The sequence below is a fragment of the Aotus nancymaae genome, unplaced genomic scaffold (assembly GCF_030222135.1).
Source record: "Aotus nancymaae isolate 86718 unplaced genomic scaffold, 86718_ANA_hifiasm-v0.15.2.pri h1tg000014l, whole genome shotgun sequence".
NCBI classification, from domain to species: Eukaryota; Metazoa; Chordata; class Mammalia; order Primates; family Aotidae; genus Aotus; species Aotus nancymaae.
The window spans coordinates 31,608,907-31,631,998 of NW_026988425.1; the positions used below are offsets into that span (position 1 = coordinate 31,608,907).

Here is a 23,092-nt window from a genome sequence, read left to right on the forward strand (position 1 = left end):
GATGTTTTTCTTTCTTTCTTATTAATTTTATGCAGCTCCAGCTCAAAGGATAATTTTTGTTTGTTTTCACTAGAATAAAGAAGATGTTTGCTTCATAGTCTTGAATAAAAAAGAAGGCTCAGGTCTGGGATTCAGTGTGGCAGGAGGGACAGATGTGGAGCCAAAATCAATCACGGTAAGTGACAAAGTCACGAGGCTCTCGGGAAAATCCCTCCTTAAGCAGCCTCAGAATGTGATCAGGGCGCAAATTCCAATCGGCAGGTTCAGAGATTGCTGGGTTTCATTCCCTGCTACCAACATAAAAAGGGAAAAGTGAGAGACGTAGCACGTAAGGTTTTCGTTCACAAAGACAGGCTTTTTTTTTTTTTTTTGGAGACAGAGTTTTGCTCTTGTTGCCCAGGCTGGAATGCAATGGCATGATCTCAGCTTACTGCAACCTACGTTTCCCAGGTTCAAGCAATTCTCCTGCCTCAGTCTCCTGAGTAGCTGGGATTACAAGCATGTGCCCCCATGCCCGGCTAATTTTTGTATTTTTAGTAGAGATGGGGTTTCGCCATGTTGGTCAGGCTGGTCTTGAACTCTCGACCTCAGGTGATTCACCTGCCTCAGCCTCCCAAAGTGCTGGGATTACAGGCATGTGCCACTGCGCCCAGCCAACAAGCATTTTTAACACAGAGCTGACATGATGTATAGGCCATTTCCAATACCTAGAAACATAATTCGCTATATCCTTATCATTTGCCTAAATATTTTAAGCAGTAAAAACAATTAGAATCAACTGGCCAAACTTGTGTTTGCTTATACAGTTATTCCTTTCTCAAAAACAGTCACACATCATTCAAAAGCCTCTGGGACCATCTAGAGGGTCACCTTCGCTGCATGAGCCCAGGCCTCGTTCATCTTCACATTCCCATTGCCTCCTGGATGCCAGACACATGTCAGACATTAATGAGAAGTTGAGTTAAAAAAAAAATGTGTGCGGTCACTGGCATTGATATTTGTGATCCATCCCCCACATTGAATTTGTTTTTTTATAAAGCAGGTGTGTGTATGATTTAGAAAACTTGTCCTTAGAAAGCTCCTTTACTACAAGGCTGGGCGAAGTGGCTCACGCCTGTAATCCCAGCACCTTGGGAGGATGAGGCCAGTGGATCACTTGAGGTCAGGAGTTCGAGACCAGCCTGACACATGGTGAAACTCCATCTCTACTAACAATACAAAAATCAGTTGGGTGTGGTGGCACGTGCCTGTAACCCCAGCTACTTGGGAGGCTGAGGCAGGAGAATCACTTGAACCTGGGAGGTGGAGGTTGCAGTGAGCTGAGATTGTACCACTGCACTCCAGCCTGGGTGACAGAGTGAGACTCCATCTCAAAAAAAAAAAAAAGTTCCTTTACTACAGATATGCAATTAGTTACTTTCTCGATTTTACTGGAAATCATTAGTGGATCTGGCTTTTGTTCCCTTTTCCTTTCCTTGTCCCAGGTCCACAGGGTGTTTTCTCAGGGGGCAGCTTCTCAGGAAGGGACTATGAACCGAGGGGATTTCCTTCTGTCAGTCAACGGCGCCTCATTGGCTGGCTTGGCCCACGGGAATGTCCTGAAGCTTCTGCACCAGGCTCAGCTGCACAAAGATGCCCTCGTGGTCATCAAGAAAGGGACGGATCAGCTTAGGCCTTCTGCCCGGCAGGAGCCTCCCACAGCCAATGGGAAGGGTTTGCTGTCCAGAAAGACCATCCCCCTGGAGCCTGGTGTTGGTAAGATAATTATTTCAACAACCCGAAGGGTGTGAGCTACTGTGGAAAGAGGAGGTTCTGCTTGAACATGAAGGAAAATAACAGCTAAATTCTAGACTCGAAAAATTAAATGTAGCGAAGTCTCATGTGTTTGGATGCTTCTTGCAAAAGCAGCGTTATAAATTAGAAAAATCCCCTAGTAGTTCAAGCTAGACTGTGGAAGATTTCAAACGACTGCTTAGCAGTTTCCCTAAGGGTCCTAAGACAAAATCTGTTTCCTATTCACACCCTCTTGTTAGGACTGGTAAGAAAAGCAGGAAACTATTGTGATGAGGGAATGAATCAGTGTTGAGGGAGAAATTCCAGAACCAAGATTTATCTTTGGGAAACAGCAAGGTTGTATTCTTTCCTGGTTTAGAAGAACAGAAGGAAATGAAGGGGCAAGACTGTTTTGTGTCTGAAAACAGAGACTGCAGCCTTAGTCAACCAAGAACTTACTGGAAGAGGTTTAGAAACAGATTTTTCTACGTACTGTGCAGACTGAGAGCCCCAGACCATGTGTCTGTTAAGTACAGCAGACATGTGGAGTACACTTTGGCCTTCAGGGGTAATGTCTTTTTTTAGTCGAGAGGGCAAAGCAGAGTGTATGGATCAGGCATTGCCTTTAGGGAAGGGGCTTTTGTTCTTTCTCCACTTCTCTCTCTGATAAAGTCAGGGGTAGCTGGATTCCTTTCTACAGCTTGGCTTCCTAGTGGCCTGAGCTGTTTATAGTCCTTGCTGAAAATGGCTCCGATTTCATGGAACAAATGAGGAACACTTCTTGTCCAGATGCGTCCGCAGTCATACCCCAGTCTGTGTCATTTCACTTTCCCTCTTCCAGAGGGCTGATGCTGTCCCCACTACAGGGAAGCACCTTGGTCATCAGACCTTGTCATGCTTGCCTTTCCCCTGGAGCTGTCTCGACTGCTTGGTGGATTTTCAGTGGCATCCTAGTAAATTGTCAAAGGAAACCACTTGGCACTTCATCCTCACAGCTGCCAGTTTTGAAGCCTCCTGAACTCAGAACTGGATGGTCCTCTTGTCATTTATAGTCACTCAGTATTTCTGCAGCAACTTCAGAGCCTCTGGCCTCGAAGCAGACCCTGCAGAGCTATGAAATGCTGAGCGCCTGGAGGCTTCACCTCGCTCAGATTCCTGTTCTTCAGTCTTCCTAAGCCAGGTCTACCTAAGCCTAGCAGTTATTCCTCACCAGACACTGACAGCGTCGAACTAGGGGCCTGGTGCAGTAGTCTGCACAGTAGAGACGCTGGAGCGCTTTCAAAGCCTTGATGCCCCGGTAATTCCCCAGCTCAATTAAATCATAAATGCTTAGCAGTGGGAGCCAGGCACCTTTTCACGATCCCAGGTGACTCCAGTATGCAGCCAGAGTCGAGCCACTGCAGTAGACCCATTTTCCTGTTGAAAAAGCATGCTGCTCCCAGCATTGGTAAATGTCCTTCAGACCCTGTGGAGTGGCTTGCTTTAAACCACGACAATGGACTGGTTTTTATGTCCAAAGAAGACAATGCTAGCTTGGCCTCAGCTCTAGTGAACGCATGTGGTCCTTCCTCTGCATCCCAGTCAACTAAGTGCGCCTTTGCAGTCAGCTCTGACGTCCTTGGCTGATACGGCAGGCGAGGGAGGGAAGTACAAGCAAGTTTACAATCCTGATTCAAACGCAGCCCACCTTCCCCCAACTAGCACACAGCAGGCATCACCATGGAAACGCATCTCCCAACCGTGCAGCAAGATGCCAGTGGAGGCAGTGAGTGTGTCTGTGAAGACAGCCATAGCCTGGGGCAGGGTTTCCCTTTGCAGGAGCAGGAATGGCAGGAGCCAGGGAGGCAGGAAGCTCTGTGGGTTCCTGGGGGCTTTGGGGTCCATTCTAACATTCTCACATGATGCTGCCAAGTTTTGGTACCAGAGAGTGATGTTCTGCCAGGGTTGGCAGAAAATCAAATTTGGAGTCCCCAGGTGTGACCTCAGTCCTCGTTGAGAAGTGCATTGCCAGTGTGGAGGCTTAACAAGAACACTTTGCCTTCTGGGGATTTCTGCTTGGGCATAAAAGCCTTCGCCAGTGCTTGCAGAAAACACACAGAACAAAGGATGCAAGCACAGCAGTAACACAGCCAGGAGGGCAGCTCCAAAGTCGGGAGGCCGGCAGTGCTACTGGGCTCAAATGCTGTTAGAAGCACCTCAGGGTAGATGGGACTCGAGGGTGCCAGGAGTACATGGGGCTTGAGGCAATGCCTCTGGGGGGACTGGGACAGGTGGCATGAACAAGCTGTCATTTTTGTCTTGACACACGCTGCTGCTGCAGGGAGAAGCGTGGCTGTACATGACGCCGTGTGTGTGGAAGTGCTGAAGACCTCGGCTGGGCTGGGACTGAGTCTGGATGGGGGAAAATCGTCTGTGACGGGAGACGGGCCCTTGGTCATTAAAAGAGTGTACAAAGGTAACGTCCTAGAAAACTCAGTCAGCCTTTTATCACCCGTCATGTTTCCATGGATGTCTCAGTGAAAAAAATCCATGCCTTCCATTGAGAAATCAAATTTGTTTTTAAAAATCTGAACTGTTTTTAATGCTTTGTGGCATAAAAGGTTTATTCTGTATTGACACGTATTAACTCATGCCATCCACATGGCAACCCTATCGGGTGGGTGCCATCATTATCTGCATTTTACAAAAGGGGAAACCGAGCCACGTAGGTCACACAGCCGTAAGTGGGAACCAGGCTACAGGGCAGGCAGTCTGGCACCAGAGCCTCTCTGGGTCCCTCTCTCTCATGTGAACACACCACACTAAGTAACACCATTAGACTTCCCAGTCAGGAGTACTGAATAATGGCCAAGATCTCATTGACTTAAAATACTAAACTTGTAAATGCTAGACTGCAAGAAAGTAATATAGTCCAAGCATAGCCTTTGTGGGAAAAAAAAACAAGATGGGAGGTATTATTGAAATAGCTGGTAAACACAAGTATCTCCATCAACTTGGATAATTCATTTTTTGGTCTTGGGCAGTTTTTCAAAATCTTAGATTAACAATTCATATGATCGTACTAATAATATTAAAAAGTATAATTGTATGGACAATATATGTAATTATACTTGCAAATAGATCAGAAACCATTTAAAGTTACAGAATGTAACAGAATAAGTAGGTCAGCAAGTAACAAGGTTAATTCTTCTTGGCTAAGGATTGTTGTTTCTTTAAATGACCATCTAGTTAGTTAATGACCTTGAGACATTTCTGCAATTGCATAGTAATCCCAAAGCCTCTCTCCACTCTTGACACGTAGTGTTAATAGGAAAAAAAAAAAAAAAAAAACTTTATGGATCAAAAGTGGAAATGAAGCCTCTGTGGTCAGCAGGCTGCATCCTTGGGGTGCAGAGGATAAGAAAGAACTCTGCACTGGAGGCTGGGGCTTCACGCCCACCCAGGAGCAGGGGCTGAACACCCACGGTAGCGAGAGCGAAGCATCTTGTGATGCGGAGGCCTGGGACTCGCTCTTTTGCCAGTGAACTGTGATCACCACAGGTCTGCTTTACTTGAGTGGCAGCCAGGACTTCTGCCGCTCCCCGCCCCTGGGGCAAGCAGAAGACAGGCATAAATCTGGAGTCAGGTCTCTATTATGTGTGATGTGTGAACCAATGGTACCAGGGTAAAGAGAAAACCTCAGACTCATCAAGTTGACAGAACAGCAGCAGGAGAAGAACCAGGCTCAGGCAAGCACGTGGCAACTCGACTGTAAGAGCCCTTGCAAGGGCCGGGCGCGGTGGCTCACGCCTGTAATCCCAGCACTTTGGGAGGCCGAGGCGGGTGGATCACGAGGTCAAGAGATCAAGACCATCCTGGTCAACATGGTGAAACCCCGTCTCTACTAAAAATACAAAAAATTAGCTGGGCATGGTGGTTCGTGCCTGTAATCCCAGCTACTCAGGAGGCTGAGGCAGGAGAATTGCCCGAACCCAGGAGGCGGAGGTTGTGGTGAGCCAAGATCGTGCCATTGCACTCCAGCCTGGATAACAAGAGCGAAACTCCGTCTCAAAAAAAAAAAAAGAGCCCTTGCAAGAGATGGCTCTTAGACTAAGGGGACAGGGCAACAGCCACTGCCAGCAGACCTAACAAACAGGATGGCCCATTCACGATGGAGGCAGGAATGTTACCCATCAAACAAACAAGACCAAGAGGGTATTCAGAAGGAGCAAGCAGATATGTTTAAAAAAAAAAAAAAAAAAAGCAAGCTGGGTGTGGTAATGCATGCCTACAGTCTCAGCTCCTGGGATTGCTTGAGCCCCAGGAGTTCAGTACCACCCTGAACAGCAGAGCAAGACCCTGCCTCTTTAAAAGTAAAAACTAAATGCACACACCCCCTCATTAGTGAAAATGGAGTTAAATATATTTTTAAATTAATGAATAGTAAAAAGGAGACTAAATCCATGTGAAGACAGAATTTGTAAAAGCAGAACAGAAGAAACCATTAAAAAATGTAGTGTAGGGAAATAAAGAGATGATTACAAAAAGGTAATGAGAGAGTTCCAGAAGGAAAAAATAGGATGAGAGGAAATATTTGAAGAAGTTATGACTAAGCCTTTTCCAGAAGTGAAAAAATGACAAGACTATGCAGACCGAAAAACTCATCAAAAGGGCAAAAGAGTCTGAATTTATTCAAAAAAAAAAAAAAAAAAAAACCCAAGCCTTGTTAGCCAGGCAAATCACAAGGTCGAAATTGAGACTGTCCTGGCCAACATGGTGAAATCCCATCTCTACTAAAAATACAAAAATTAGCCGGGCATGGTGGCGCATGCCTGTAATCCTAGCTATTCAGGAGGCTGAGGCAGGAGAATAGCTTGAACCAGGGAGTCGGAGGTTGCAGTGAGCTGAGATCACGCCACTGCACTCCAGCCTGGTGACAGAGTGAGACTCCGTCTCAAAAAAATACAGCCGGGCGCAGTGACTCATGAATCATGGATTTCATGCCAGCACTTTGGGAGGCCGAAGTGGGCAGATCACCTGAGGTCAGGAGTTCAAGACCAGCCTAGCCAACATGGTGAAACCCATTTCTACTAAAAATGTAAAAATTAGCTGGGCATTGTGGCGCATGCCTGTAATCCCAGCTACTCAGGAGGCTGAGGCAGGAGAATGGCTTGAACCCAGAAGGCGGAGGTTGCAGTGAGCCAAGATCATACTACTGCACTCCAGCCTAGGGGACAGAAGGAGACTTATGTCTAAAAATATATATATATAAAATATTTGTTATATGGCAAAATGTATAAGCAAATATAAAAATAAGTGATTAGAAGATACTTGCAGTATATTTAATCAACAAAGGGTTGATATCCAGAATAGGCAGGGCACTGTGACTCATACCTATAGTCCCAGCACTTTGGGGACCAAGGTGGGCAGATAACTTGAGCCCAGGAGTTCAAGACCAGTCTGGGTCACATGGCAAGACTCTATCTCTACAAGACTCCATCTCTACAAAAAAATACGGAAATTACCCAGGTGTTGTGGCATGCACTGATAGTCCCAGCTACTCGGTAGGCTGAGGTGGGAGAATCACTTGAGCCAGGAAGTCGAGGCTGCCATGAGCCGTGATTGTGCCACACAGCACTCCAGCCTGAGTGACAGAGGGAGATTTTGTCTAAAAAAAAAAAAAAAAAAAAAAAAAAAAAAAAAAAAAAGTAAAGAACTATATAATTAATTAAGAAAAATACAAAAGAAAATTTTGGGTAAAGAAAACAATAGAAAATTGACAAGTTAAAACCTAGGTGGCCAAGAAACACAGGAAGATGCTCAAACTTAAATGTATCAAATGAAAACTATAAATATGCTGGGTGAGGTGGCTCACGCCTGTAATCCCAGCACTTTGGGAGGCCGAGGCAGGCAGGTCATAGGTCCGGAGTTTGAGACCAGCATGACCAACATGGTGAACCTCGTCTCTACTAAAAATACAAAAATTAGCCAGGCGTGGTGTCACACACCTGTAATCCTAGCTACTTGGGAGGCTGAGGCAGGAGAATCACTTGAACCCAGGAGGTAGAGGCTGCAGTGAGCCGAGATCAAACCACTATACTCCAGCTGACAGAGCGAGACTCTGTCTCAAAATATATATATATATGTTAGAAATCATTATTTTAATCTATCAAGTTGGCCAAAAATGAAAATCTCATACTATGATGTGTTGGCAAGGATGTGGAGAAAATAAAGCACTCATTTTTTTTTCTTATGCAAATATATACTGGCTAATCTCTAAGGAAAATTTTAGCAGTGCTTATGAAAATGGAAGCTAAGAAACAATTTAAATTTCTCTCTGTAGCTGAATAAAATATATTCATAAAAAGGAAAGCTAAATAGCAGTTGAAAAAATAAATTACATCTCTCTCTCTCATATATATATATATAATATGAGAACTGGGACCAGCTCAAAAAGTGTTGAATGAAAAAAAGCCAAATGCAGATTCTGCACTGTGTGACACCAATTATCATAAGCATAAGGAACCTAAGAATACATAAAACAAAAGCTGTGCAAGACCTTTTTGGGAAAAAGCATAAAAGCTTTCTAAAGGACATTTTAAAAAAATCTATGAGTAAATGGAGAGACATATCCGGCTCAAATCTGTTGAGATTCAGTTTGGCCTCATGTAATAGGAAATCCAAAATAACAGCGGTTTAAACGAGATGATAATTTATTTCTCTCGTGTAAAAAGTCCAAACACTGGCAAACCTTTTTGCTTTGTACAACACTGAATGTTTCCTAAAGGAGCAGTCCCCAACCTTTTTGGCACGGGGGACTGGTTTTGTGGAAGACAATTTTTCCACGGTGAGGGGTCAGGCGGGGGATAGTTTTGGGATGATTCTGGTGCATCACATTTGTGTACTTTATTATTACATTGTAATATATAATGAAATAATTATACAAATCACCATCATGTAGAATCCATGGGGGCTCTGAACTTGTTTTCCTGCAACTAGACATTCCACCTGGGGGTGGCGGGAGACAGTGACAGATCATCAGGCATTAGATTCTCGTAAGGAAAATGCAACCTAGATCCCTCGCATGTGCAGCTCACAATAGGGTTCATGCTCACGTGAGAATCTAATGCCGCTGCTGATCTGACAGGAGGCAGAGCTCAAGTGGTAATGTGAACGACGGAGACAGGCTGTAAATACAGAGGAAGCTTCGCTCCCTCACCCACTGCTCACCTGCTATGCAGCTCACCTGCTATGCAGCCCGCCTGCTACCAGTCTGCAGCTCAGAGGTTGAGGACCCCTGTCCTAGGGGGTTCCCCTACTTCATCTCTTTCAGTCCTTCTAACAGCCTAGTAAGATGATAAGACCGACATCATCACCATCTTGCAGATGAGAAAACGGAAGTTTAGCGAGATTTGTAGCTTGCCTAAAGTTACAGATTTGAGAACAAAACCCAGTCCCATTGCTCCCTCGGTGTGCGTCACACTGTTCTGGTTGGCTGGAACCCCCCCATGCCCTGAGGCCCAGGTGAACACTCAAAATTTGTTTGTTTCACATAACCTGCTTGGGGCCTTTAGTTAATATGCTAGAACAGGGCAGTGGGTACATATGTTAACACAAGTATAACTGGTTCTTTGGTCCTTCCAAAAACATAAGAAAAGCAGTGACCAGGACCAAATCATTCTCCTGGGGCCCACTACGGGGCTGATATTGGTGAGGTCTCTCTTCTACTGTATCTGTCTCTATCATTAACCAGGGAAAATGTTGTTGTCCTTGGGTGGGTTGGATTTCTTCCAAGCTGTTATTTTAATTTTATCACATAATACTTGATTTCAACAGTGATTTTCAGTAATTTAGGATGAGATTGGCCAGGCACAGTGGCTCACGCTTATAATCCCAGCACTGTGGGAGGCCGAGGTGAGGAGACGGCAGATCACCTGAGGTGAGGAGATGGAGACCATCATGGCTAACACAGTGAAACTCCGTCTCTACTAAAAATACAAAAAGAAATACATAATTAGTCTGGCGTGGTGGCAATCACCTGTAGACCCAGCTACTGGGGAGGCTGAGGCAGGAGAATCACTTGAACCTGGGAGGCGAAGGTTGCAGTGAGCCAAGATCATGCCACTGCACTCCAGTCTAGGAGCAATACGCCATCTCAAAAAAAAAAAAAAAAGACGAAATCAATACATTTGCTCAGTCTTTTGAGGTCTAATCAAAATTTCTGAGATAATTTTTATTTTCACACTTGGGAATTTTTCTTTCAATGCTGACTTTTTCCCATGATGCCTCCATAGCTGGTGTACCTTTCTTCTTCAGTGTCATTGTTTAGAAGTTGTTTATGTGTGAGAACATAAATGGAGGGCTTCCACTTGCATTTTTTCAAAGCTCATACAAAGCTACACAAAGCTATAATGTGAAGATGCTGAACTCTGTAAGTAAGTAGTCTCCACGGTCACTGATGAGCACGTAAGCAATCACTGATTCTCAGAACTTGCATGTATCAGCCAATATCTGTTAACAATTAGAAGCTGAAGCCTGGGCAACATAATGAGACTCCATCTCTACCAAAAATATTAAAAATAGCCAGGCATGGTGGTGTGTGCCCATGGTCACAGCTACTCTGGAGGCTGAGGTGAGAGGATCACTTGAACCCAGCAAGGCGGAGGCTGCAGTGAGCTGAGACGGAACCACTCCACTCCAGCCTGGGTGACAGAGTGAGACCCTGTCTCAAAAAAACAAAAAAAGTTGAGCCTGTTTTTCTGTTTACTGGCTGTTTGGATTTTAGCTGTTGACTGTTGATTTCCTTTGCCCAACTTTGTGTTGTTGACTTGCAGTTTTTTAGTCTGGATATTAACCATTTGTTGATTAAAGACACGGAAAATAATATATATTCCCCTTCTTGGTTGCTTATTTTTACCTTGCTTATGTTTGTGGGGGAAAGGGCTAGAGTTGAATTGTTTTATGTAGACCAGTTTTATTTTTATGGATTTTTTTTTTGTGTTCTAAGAAATATATTTCTCTATTCAAGAATAATATATTTAGAGATTTTTCTCATTTAAGTTTGCTTAGGATTTTTGAATTCTGTGAAACTGTCAAGCCATTATTGTGTGTTTATTCTCACAGGTGGTGCAGCTGAACAAGCTGGAATAATAGAGGCTGGAGATGAAATTCTTGCTATTAATGGGAAACCTCTGGTCGGTCTCTTGCACTTCGATGCCTGGAATATTATGAAGTCTGTCCCAGAAGGACCTGTGCAGTTATTAATTAGAAAGCATAGGAATTCTTCATGAATTTTAACAAGAACCTTTTTCTCAGTTCTCTTTCTTTAGCAAATCAGAGCAACTTCTTTAAACTACAGGTTCTTGAAATGGCCAACGCTGGTATAGACGACTATAAAAATCTGCAAGCTTGTGCTTACAACACAACACATGAAGCCTGACTTTCTGTATGTGCAGCAGCGATGAAATGAACTCCAGAAGGCTTCCACCTGGATCACCCAGGCCAGGAGGGTTTGTTTCCGTGCCTGTCCCCTACCTTTATGTTTACTGATGGGGATACGAGATGTGACATACCCTTCTTTATTTGAAACACTTAGCTAGACCTTTGATTCCTTCTTCCCAGCTCTCCCAACATACCCAATCCTGGTGATTAGGTAACTAAAAGTCTGAGGGGGACACAAATGTCACACCTAAGAGGACTATCATTTTATATGATTTTGTTAAGTAAATGATGACAGAATGCTTTTAGGCACATTCAATGGAAGGAGGAGCTGTAGGTCTGTATATGTTACCCTGAAAAGAGAAAGAGACTTTAAAAAAAAAAATGAATTATGACCTGTTAGGCTGAGCTCAGGAATTATCCAAAAACGAAAAAGCAAAATAGAGTATTTTTTAGAGAGTGTAATGTATAACGTACGTATGCAGAGTTCAAGTCAATAGGTTACTGATCACCATGAAGTATTGATCATTTTCTATCTGTCTCTAAAAGTGTAAGCCATAAGGCTGTTTTACAGAATAGCACTTCTGATAAACAACTGTATTAAATAGCCATGAGCTTCACTGCTTAGAGGCATCAGAAAGGTCAGCATCTGAAAGCACCTTACAAGTAGTTTTTGAACCTGTCTTGGTTAAGTGCTTGAATTCAAGACTGGTCAGTACAAGAGCAGGCAAAAATATCACAGTCACTGGGTTTCCATTTCTGTATTTTATGCAGTCCAACCACAAATTTAAACTAAATTTGTAGAAATCAAGTATCTTTCTAAGTGTCCTTGGCTTTATAAACATAGACATTATATTTACAATCCAAATAGGGGAGCTTAATGGAATCCTTTGAGGAGACTGGTTCTTCTCTTTCCCAACATGTTTAAGAAATATAACATTCTAAGTACGGGATCTCTTTTCTTGACCTAGTATAATGGCAACTGCAGTGACTTAAGTTTTTGCTGTTTTCATTTTCCTGCTTTGCAATGTCCTCCTTTTGCCAAAAATGTTTTCCTACAGAAGACTTGTGACTCACGCTGCTCGTGAAACTCACCCTGGCCACTCCTCCTCTGGCGGCATGAGCTGCTTCCCAGTAGCTATTCCCATTCGGTGTTCCGTTCGTCATCAGAGTTGGCTTTTCTCCTCTCATACTGTACCTTATTTTCTTAAATTCCAAACCCTCATAAGGTCATAAAGAGGAGGAGGAACAACATGGAGAAACAGGGTGAGTCAAGGTAAAGGAGCAGAACTAGGTAGTTACAAGCCAGATCTTCAGCGGCACAAACCAAACCATTGAATCCTGAGAATATGAGTGGAGAATGCATTTGCCATACCTGTATGCATGACGACACGAAAATTTTATGTTGGAGATACTTCTTTAAATAACCTGTAGCCTGGATCCATGGCTATGACCCCAGATTCATAGAGGGGCTTTAGCTATCAGCTTTGTACATCATTTTTCTGAGTGACTAATCCCACTGAACATCTTTGAAGTTGGCCTGGAGAGGTCCTTCAGATGAGTGGCTTGTCTGAGTCCAGATTTCTCATCAACCGGCAATACAAAGGAAAATATAGTACCGGAGTTAGTTAGAAAGGTCTGATTTAACTTCTACTTTTCACTACAGTTACAGGTAGGATACTGTAGGAAGTCAGTGCAAGGTGCATGCTTGATTGTTTTTTAAGTCTCTGGGGTCAGTTTTGTGGTTTTCTGCTTTCTTGCCTAAGACTATTTCAAGTCAACACTGAAAACTGCTTTTCGTCTCCACTCTTATAGCTGTGCGTAATAATAAGAAATGCACAGCCCTATGTGAACAAACAGGAATTTCTTGCGCAATGTGGAGCGAATGGAATGGCCTCCTTCTGAGAGTCCTTAATCCTCATCTCTGGAGTACACGGGCGGACCTCTGGCTTACTTACTTACATACACTATGCTTAAGTCATCATCAGCCACTGTATTACATCTTGCCAGAAGGTTTCCCTGGCCAGCAGTTGAAATTTAAGGGAAGAAGCAAAAGCTAAACTGTCTTTGACCCTAAGATAGAAAGCTATTTATTTGTCTTCAGTGTTCAAGGCATGACTAGTATTTCTAATTAGCCTAATTAATTCCCACACTTCCTAAAGTGAACACTAATGGTATTGTCCTACTAAAACTGTCATTTTTTTTTTTTTTAAACTGGTCAGTCATTCACAATAAGCTATGAGGGTAAATATGTGTTATAACAAGTAAATTGTAGTTGCAAGAATATACCATGAAGATTAAAGTAGGTTGGGTTTCATTTCCATCTTCCCACACACATCTCATTGAATTTGATGGTTGACTTAATTGGCACCATAACTTTGTATGATATTATACATTATCCTTTATTTATGTAAAGTAAAATGCCTTATATATTAAAGAGTAAGTGCAATAATATGAAATAGCCTGTACATTTAAAAAATGTTGTCGCCAAGTTATATAAATCCACATCTCTGTAAACAACTTTTTTAAGTAATTTTAAAAAAATAATAAACACTCTGCTTACTACTTGATTTTTTTTTTCTATTTTGGCCATTATAGAGTATTATTGAGATAAGAAATGTGCATTGTCACCTAAATGAGTCAGAGGTACAAAGGCACTAGAACTCGAATTAGGCGTCCTTTTCCATGCCACACTCACAATCTTAACACAATCTAAAACTTTTCCACCTCAAAATCTTACAATTGATTGTAAGATTTTTATTGTTTTGAGAGAGAGTCTCGCTCTGCCAACCAGGCTGGAGTACTGGAGTACAGTGGCGAGATCTCAGCTCACTGCAACCTCCACCTCCCAGGTTCAAGTGATTCTCCTGCCTCAGCCTCTGGAGTAGCTGGGACTACAGGCGCACACCACCACATGCAGCTTATTGTATTTTCATTAGAGATGGGGTTTCACCATGTTGGCCAGGATGATCTTGATCTCTTGACCTCGTGATCCGCCTGCCTTGGCCTCCCAAAATTCTAGGATTACAGGCGTGAGCCACTGCATCAGGCCAAATGTCCTACTCTTACCACAAGCTCCCGGCCTTCTGGTCACTTCCTCCCACTTCACTTTCAACAAGCCCCTGACGGTTTTCTCCTTGTCAGAACTCCACCCTTGCATTCTCTTCTCAGACTAGAACCCTAGCATAGCACAGCAATCTCTGCCCAGCGCACAGGCTTAGATCCCTTGCCCCACTGTTCTGTTTTACCAGGCAATCCTGGATCTTTCCAAATAATAGCCAGCATCTTGGTTCCTATAACCCTATTCCTAGAGAAAAATCTCACAACTAGACTAGACAGAATGCTGCTGCTATAAATTCATGGGTTCCAGCCTTAACTGGACCCTTCCTGCCACTCGGCACTTCTTGCCTTTTCAGTTTTTTCTCACATTTTTCACAATGGCTAATGTTCTTTTTCTCAAAAACCCTACCCATTCACCTTCCCCCTCCTACTTGGGATGATCTGGGATCCTACTTCACAGAGCTAAATAAAAAGCATCTATTTAGGTGCCTTGTTTTTTTGTTTGTGTGTGTGTTTGAAATGGGGTCTCGCTCTGTCACCAAAGCTGGAGTGTAGTGGCGTGATCTCAGTTCACTGCAACCTCCACCTCCCGGGTTCAAGGGATTCTCCCGCCTCAGCCTCCTAAGTAGCTGGGATTATAAGCACGCACCACCTCGCCCAGCTAATTTTTGTATTTTTAGTGGAGACGGAGTTTTGCCATGTTGGTCAGTCTGGTCTCTTGTGATCTGCCCGTCTCAGCCTCCCAAAGTGCTGGTACAGGCGTGAGCCACCGCACCTGGCCTAGGTGCCCTGGTTTTAAGATGGAGATATCAACCTACAGTAGCCCAAGGAAAAAGCCAAGATGGCATCTTGCAGAAATCCCAGAACAGGACCCAGCATGTGACCTGGCCTCAGACTGGAGAAACTCTGGGATTCATGGGTTCTCACCCAGCACCCTCCCCACTTCGGTTTGTTTCTGCTGGTCACAGTATCCTAATCCCCAGTCCTCACCTGTTGTTTACCTAGAAATCGCCTATGAAGGTCATTTGTCCTCATTTTGGCCCCATTCAATATCACAGAGTTTCTCTGGACATACAAGCTATTGCCTGCCTGATTTTCTATATACATCCCGAAATCAAAATTCTGATTGGTTCCCTCCTGCCTCTACTTGGGTAGAGCTTTTTCCTAGGAGACAGAGTTCTTGTTTGCATAACTCCCGTCCTTGAAACCCAATGAAATGAACAAATACAGAGGGAAACTCTAGTAGTTTTAAATGGAAAATAGCCACAAACCCATTATACGAAATGGAAAACTACATACCAAGTGAAAGATGTAAAACCAGGCCGGGGATGGTGGCCCACTCCTATAATCCCAGCACCTGGGGAGGCCAAGGTAGGCAGATCACTTGAAGTCAGGAGTTTGAGACCAGCCTGGCCAACATGGTGAAACCCCATCTATACTAAAAATACAAAAAATTAGCCGGGCATGGTGGCGGATGTCTGTAATCCCAGCTACTCAGGAGGCTGAGGCAGGAGAATAGTTTGAACTAGGGAGGCAGAGGTTGCAGTGAGCCAAGAACTGGCAACTGTACTCCAAGCCTGGGTGACGGAGTGAAACTCCATTTCCCAAAAAAAGCTAAGATCAAACTGAAGGAGAACCATTAAATGAAATACAATTCTTGCTGACTGAGAGAGCATAGGTGGCATGAATGAGAGTTCTGAAGACCACCACCAAAATCCTTAACTTGGAGAAAGGGGACTACTGAAGTTGAGCCCTTTAAGAAGCAGGCTGAAGGCCGGGTGTGGTAGCTCACACCTGTAATCCCGGCACTTTTGGAGGCTGAGGCAGTTCGATCACCTCAGGTCAGGAGTTCAAGACCAGCCTGGCCAAGATGGCGGAACCCCATCTCTACTAAAAATAGAAAAATTAGCTGGGTGTGGTGTGTGCCTATAATCCCAGGTACTTGGGAGGCTAAGGCAGGAGAATCGCTTGAACCTGGGAAGCAGAGGTTGTGGTGAGCTGAGATCGCACTACTGCACTACAGCCTGGGTGGCAGAGTAAGACTCTGACTCCCCCCCACAGAAAAAAAAAAAAAAACCAGGCTGAAGCTGAACCGGAGTCATCTTCATGCCTCAGAATGGCAGGGAAGATGAGATTGAAGAAGGGTAATCATTTTCTTCTTCCCAGACACCTAGTGGTCAGTGTAAGCAGGCCAAAGGAGTAACAGGAAAGGAAATGGCCAAATTTGAGGGGATCCCCCACCAGACAGGACCCTGATTCAGTAAGAGATTAGCTGCCCCAGCTCACCCTTACTCCATAAATTCTATGGCCACTATCACTCCACATACCCTCCTGATCCCTTCAAAACAGCTGAATATCTCAAAGACTAAAATCAGCTAGTACCCAATTTCCTTCTCTTGTCCTAAGGGATGATTTGAACAATGCTTAAACACAGAGAGCTATAAAGGATCCACCACTGACCAATCTTGAGCAAATGGCAGGCTTAGTAGAATTCACTTACCCCCATTAAACAAAGTCAGTAAGGGTCCTACTTATGAATTCAGAACTGGTAAAGAGAAGGGAGAAGACAGGGAGTGAAACACAATTATGCAAAAGGCAGATAAAAAAATATAACTTCGATCATGACTCAGAAAAAGAATTCTAAATACAAACTGTTTTGTCAACGTACTTAAGTAAATGTGGCTTCTAAGAAGCACAAGATTAAAAGAGCAGTAAGAAAACTTAATGAGATGAAAACATCTGGTAGAACTAAACCAATCACCTTACCAAAAAGCCACATTAGAAGCAACAAGTCAAATCAAATTGTAGACATCTAAGTGACACTGAAGATTAACTTGAAAAACCTTGATTAAATGTTAGCCAATAGAATTCTGCAGTACATTAAAGAAAATATGCACAACTGATGTTAATTCCAGGAATATGTGAACAGTTTGAATTTAAGAAGCTATAGACATTACATTAACAAGACAAAAGAGAAAAAGAATCATCATGAAAGATGTCCACAGGCCCGGCACAGTGGCTAACACCTGTAATCCCAGCACTTTGGGAAGCTGAGGCAGGTGGATCACCTGAGGTCAGGAGTTCGAGACCAGCCTGGCCAACGTGGTGAAACCCCATCTCTACTAAAAATATAAAAATTAGCCAGACATGGTGGCACATGCCTGTAAACCCAGCTACTTGGGAGGGTGAGGCAGGAAAATCACTTGAACCCGGGAGGTGGAGGTTGCAGTGAGCCAAAATCATGCCACTGCATTCCAACCTGGCTGACAAGAGCGAAACTCCATGTCAATAAATGAAAGAGGGAAAGAGGAAGGGACAGGGGAAGGGAGAGGAGGAGGAGGGGGGAAGAAGAGGAGGAGGAGGGGGGAAGAAGGGGAGGGGGAGGGGGAGGAAGATGTCAACAGACATGTTAAAGCCTACATCATGCTCTAATGGAGGAACTCCAGAAACATTCCCATTAGTCAGGAATACACATGCCCACGATGCTGAAAAGTATTACTGCTGAAAAGCAATGTTCTGGAGGTAAAATATAATCAGGTAAAATTTTATTTTTTGTAGAGACAGAGCGTCTCTATGTTGCTGGTCTCAAACTCCTCTCAAGTGATTCCCCCGCCTCAGCCTCCCAAAGTGCTGGGATTACAAGTGTAAGCCACTGTACCAGGTCCAATTATGTAAAATTCTAAAAACAGATATAAATAACAAAAGTATTATTATTTGCACGTGACAAAACTTGCGTACACATAAACACAAAAGTTCCAACTGAAAAACTACTAAAATAGAATTCAGTATGGTGGCTACAAAAATTAACATCCAGCAAAACAACAGCTTTTCTATAAATAATAACCAGTTAGAATATATCATGGGAGAAATATTCTATTATTAATGCCAGCAACTGAAAACACAAATTTATTCTTAGCAAGAACTGGCAAGACCTAAAAATATTGTAAAACTCTATTAAGGGACATAAGAGATAACTTAAAAGGGGGGGGGGTAAATGTACAGCTTACTTTTTTGCGGCGGGGACAAAGTCTCGCTCTGTCACCCAGGTCGGAGTGCGGTGGCACAATCTCAGCTCACCGCAACCTCCACCTCTCAGGTTCAAGTGATTTTTCTGCCTCAGCCTCCTGAGTAGCTGGGATTACAGGTGCACACCACTGCACCCGGCTAATATTTTTTGTATTTTTAGTAGAGACGGGGTATCATGATGTTGGCCAGGCAGGTCTTCAACTCCTGACCTCAGGTGATCCGCCCACCTCGGCCTCCTAAAGTGCTGGGATTACAGGCGTGAGCCACCACACCTGGCCATGTGTATAGCTTATTCTTGGACAGGATGACTCAATACTATAAAGATCTTAATTTTCCCCAGTCTAATTTTTTAATATAAGTCCAATCATAATCTCAAATTTTTTAACTTGACGAAATTATCTTGAAGTCCATCTGGTAGGATAAATATGTAAAAATAGCCAGAAAAGAATTTGAAAAAGCAGAATAAGAGGGGAATTGGCCATATTAAATTATCAGAAATTTATTATAATTAAAATGGTGGCTCCTGTGCTATAGAACTAGACAGGCAAACCACTAGAACACAAACCCAAATATATAATAATTCTCAATTCAATAAAAAAGTGGCATTTAAAATCAGCAGCAACGAAACACCACACATACACCAATTATTCAATATATTCAATAACTGGTGTCGAAAAATTGGCTAGTATTTTGGAGAGAGGAGAAAGCTAGCTCATTTGCAACAAAATCCCTGCCATCAAAATAAAATTCCCAAAGGGTCGAAGATTTAAAAGCAAGAAAGGAAACAAAAATATTCCAAAAAAATCCCTAAATATATTGCTTTAATCATAAAGTGAATAAGCTCTTCTAAGCAGGAAGCTAAATTCTGAATCTACAAAGCAACAGACTCACAATTTAACCAGACTACATACAAACTAAAAACTACTGGGGGCTATCCCAGTGGATTCGAACAAGATGGCAGCAACGCTGGCGTAGTTTTCTATTCTTCCCATATCCTCACTAACACACCCAGGAAACACACACACACACACACACACAGTTAAGATAAAAAAAAAACACAGTAAACATCCACAACAAAACTAGATACAAAGGTATCCCCACAAACTCCAAAATATACAAGTGGATAAAGATATGACTACCAAGACCAATTTGATATCACCGACTGTGTAAGAGAAGTAGAAGAAAGCAACACAGCAAGTGATGGCCCCATAACCCCACAAAATCACCAGGAAAGCTCAGAGGACCAGTGGGACAGCAGCAGCTGGGTGTGGAAGAGTTTTCATCCTCTTCTGGTGGGCAAGTGTGTGAAGTCCGTGATGAAGGAGGAAAGGGCTGATATAGGCTATGAACTCTCAAAACCCCATGCTGAGGAAAAACTATGGGAAACAATCCAAATTGAGCAGGACAAGAGCAAGGATGAAAAATAAAATTCAGTTAAAAGTATGTGAGGGGAGCAGATCCAGGTCTTTTCACTCCACAAAACAGAAGAGGGAGAGGCTAAAGTTAAGCTACTCCAACTCAAGTCTCTCTTCTAAAGTAACAGGAAAGGCAATTTCATGTAAAAAGGAGTAATAGAAGATAATCTTAGGTTAGATCCCATACAAAGTAGTTATAAGAAAAAAGAGGCTGAGTGCAATGGCTCACACCTATAATCCCAGCACTTTGCAAGACTGAGGCAGGCGGATCACTTAAGCCCAAGAGTTCGAGACCAGCCTGGGTAACATGGCGAGATCCCTACTCTGCAAGAAATACTAAAAAATTAGCCAGGCATGCTGGTACATACCTGTGGTCCCAACTACTCAAGGGGCTAAGGTGGGAGGATCGCTGGAATCCAGGAAGTCAAGCCTGCAGTGAGCCATGATCACGCCACTCACTACACTCCAGCCTGGGCAATGGAGTGAGACCCCCATCTAAAAAAAAAATAAAATAGTATAAAGAACAAATATAATCCCTACAGACAACAAAAGCACATCAGAAAGCTGTGCCCACAAAAATCAATGAGAACTATAACTCAATACCTCAGAATGAGCTAAAATAAAATATATCAAGATAATGACCTGGAATATGAATAATATAAACCAAAACCAGAAAGACTCAGAAATCAGGTATTAAAACTCAGGAAAAAATTTAAGATAATTTCAGAAAAGATGAGTCCTCTGGAAAGATCATTCCCAGTGAATAAACCACAATAATGCCATAAAAGAAAGAGAAGAAATAGAAAGGACAAATATTTAAAGATCGTTAAGAAACAGAAGGAAAAAAACAGCAAAACAAAGACAGAAGATGAGTTCTCCAAAAGGAAAACCTGAACAAGTGAACAGAAGACTAAAAATTTTTATTTTCCTGAAATTGAGAATTAAAAAATGGTCGACACTACATGTTGAAAGAACACACAACGTACTTGGGAATACTGATCCAGAATAACCAAGAAGAAAACACACTCTAGTAACACTGGAAAAATACCGAGGAGAAAATATCCCATGAGCATCCAGGCAAAAACAACAAGGCAATTATGAGAGAAAGAAAATCATGCTCATGTAATAATCCCAGTACTGTGTGACAGCAATGCTTTATGCTCAGAAAGAACATACTTCAGTTACTCAAAGAAAATGTGACTTAAGAACTTTATTGGCCAGGCACAGTGGCTCGCGCCTGTGATGCCAGTATTTTGGGAGGCTGAGGTGGGCAAATCACAAGGTCAGGCATTCAAGACCAGCCTGACCAATACAGTGAAACCCCATCTCCACTAAAAATAAAATTAGCCAGGCATGGTGGTGGACACCTGTAATCCCAGCTACTCAGGCTGAGGCAGGAGAATGGCTTGAACCCAGAAGGCAGAGGTTGCAGTGGGCAGAGATCGCGCCACTGCACTCCAGCCTGGGCGACAGAGCAAGACTCCATCTCAAAAAAAAAAAAAAAAAAGAATTTTATCCAGACATACTGACTTTCAAGTCAAAGGTTGCAGATAAACTGCCATCAGCATACACAAATTCAAAACTGTTATTCTCACAAGCTCTTTCTGAAGAAACTAACAACAAATGAGCAAGGCAACCAAAATAACTGGACAGGCAGTGACACCGGAAATGGTGACAGGCATTAAGTATGTATTTACTTGAAGAGCTGAGACTAAAGAAGTGTTAAAAGGGAATGATTATATAATGACTAATGTTCTTCCAATGCAGACGTAGCCCAACTACAAAAAGTAGTGGTGGAGGCGAGTGGACCAAGCATATAAAAAAGGTTTATTAAAAACTCATTTTTAAGTAATAATATTGCTGGTATAGTGCTGATACTATTATTTTGAGAATGTGTGGAAACAAATGAACAACTGTGTGGTATCTTATCATCACTCATGTCCATCATTCTTGGTATGGAAAAGGAGAAGACAGAAACACCCCATAAATTCTAAATTTGAATCTGAGGGTTGAGTGGGGTGGCTCACACCTATAATCCCAGCACTTTGGAAAGCTAAGACAGGAGGTTCATTTGAGGCCAGGAGTTCAAGACCAGCCTGGGCAATATAGTGAGACTCAATCTCTACAAAAAATTTAAAAATTAGCCAGGTATAGTGTCACATGCTTGTAGTCCTAGCTACTTGAGAGGCTAAGGCAGGAGGATCACTTGAGCCCAGGAGTTTGAGGCTGCAATGAGCCATATCAGGCCTGGGCAAAAAAGTGAGATCTTGTTCTAAAAAAAAAAAAAAAAGAAAAAAAATTTCCATCTGAATTATCAATGTAAACTCATAAGTCACTTTAATTTTCATTTTTTTATTGTGGCAAAATATACATGAAGTTCATCATCTTAACCATTTCTAAGTACACAGTTCGGTGACATTAAGTCAGTACTGACATTGTGTAATCATCACCATTATTCTATCCCTGCAACTTTATCTTCCTACACTGAAACTCTGGGAGGTACTTTTTATAAACACATACATACACCACACAAACACACATACACACAATTTTCCACCAGAAGCAATGATCAAGGCAGTAGTAACAAGTATTCTGAAAGCCCAAATTACGGTCCTGAAATATCATCATGCTAAAAGAAACCATGGCTTTTTGGAAAAAGACATGATTCCAGATACGGGGTAGGAAATATGCAAAGTGAACCTGAAACATCTTGGCATACCAGAGAGTTATCAAAGACTACTAAAACTATCAAAAGGACTCCAGATCCCTGAAGAGAGTTCCACTGGCTAAAGACAGGACATTTTAAGCATTAACAGAGCTAATAACTGTAGTAGATCAAAACATATAAAAGAATTATTGTTCTATTATGCTAAGTGAAATAAGGCAGAAAAAAGACAAATACTGTATGATCTCATTTATATGTGTAATCTGAAAAAGCCAAGCTCATAGAAAAAGAGTAGAAAAATGGTTACCAGAAGCTGAGGGGAGGGAGAGAGAGAGGAAAGGAAACACGTTGTTCAAAAGAGACAAAGTCTCAGACTGGAGAAATCAAGGTTTAGTGATCTATTGCACCGCATGGTGACAATAGTTAATGTATTGTGTGCTTCAAAATTGCCAAAAAGAACTATTTTTAGTATTCTTACCACAAAAAAATAAGTTAGTAAGGTGATGGTTATTTTAATTAGCTTGACTGAATATCCAATGTGTACAAAGACTGAAATATTACATTATACCCATAAATATACATAATTATTTGTCAATTAAAAATAAATAGAATATGTTTCCATAAGTTCACAATATTTTAAAAATTAAAGTTATTTTTGGAGGATGCCAGGGAACCAGCTGTATTTTGAAAATAGGTAAATAAACTGTAAGAATTATTCTACCGCTCTTTTGGCTCA

General features: G+C 42.4%; 1 protein-coding gene across 4 annotated transcripts in view; it reads left to right on the top strand.

The window, feature by feature from the left end:
• PDZD2 (PDZ domain containing 2) overlaps nt 1-13,760 on the top strand; it is a 398,209-nt gene extending 384,449 nt beyond the window's left edge. For 3 of the 4 annotated variants that reach the window (XM_064375912.1, XM_064375913.1, XM_064375915.1), the window contains 4 exons: nt 74-175; nt 1,485-1,755; nt 4,094-4,228; nt 10,876-11,058. In XM_064375912.1, the coding sequence (XP_064231982.1) occupies nt 74-175; nt 1,485-1,755; nt 4,094-4,228; nt 10,876-11,042 (675 nt within the window). In that variant the 3' untranslated portion in view covers nt 11,043-11,058. Of the gene's footprint in view, nt 1-73; nt 176-1,484; nt 1,756-4,093; nt 4,229-10,875 lie in introns of all 4 variants that reach the window. The other variant, XM_064375911.1, reaches the window with a different exon arrangement.
• Nucleotides 13,761-23,092: the final 9,332 nt, after the last annotated feature.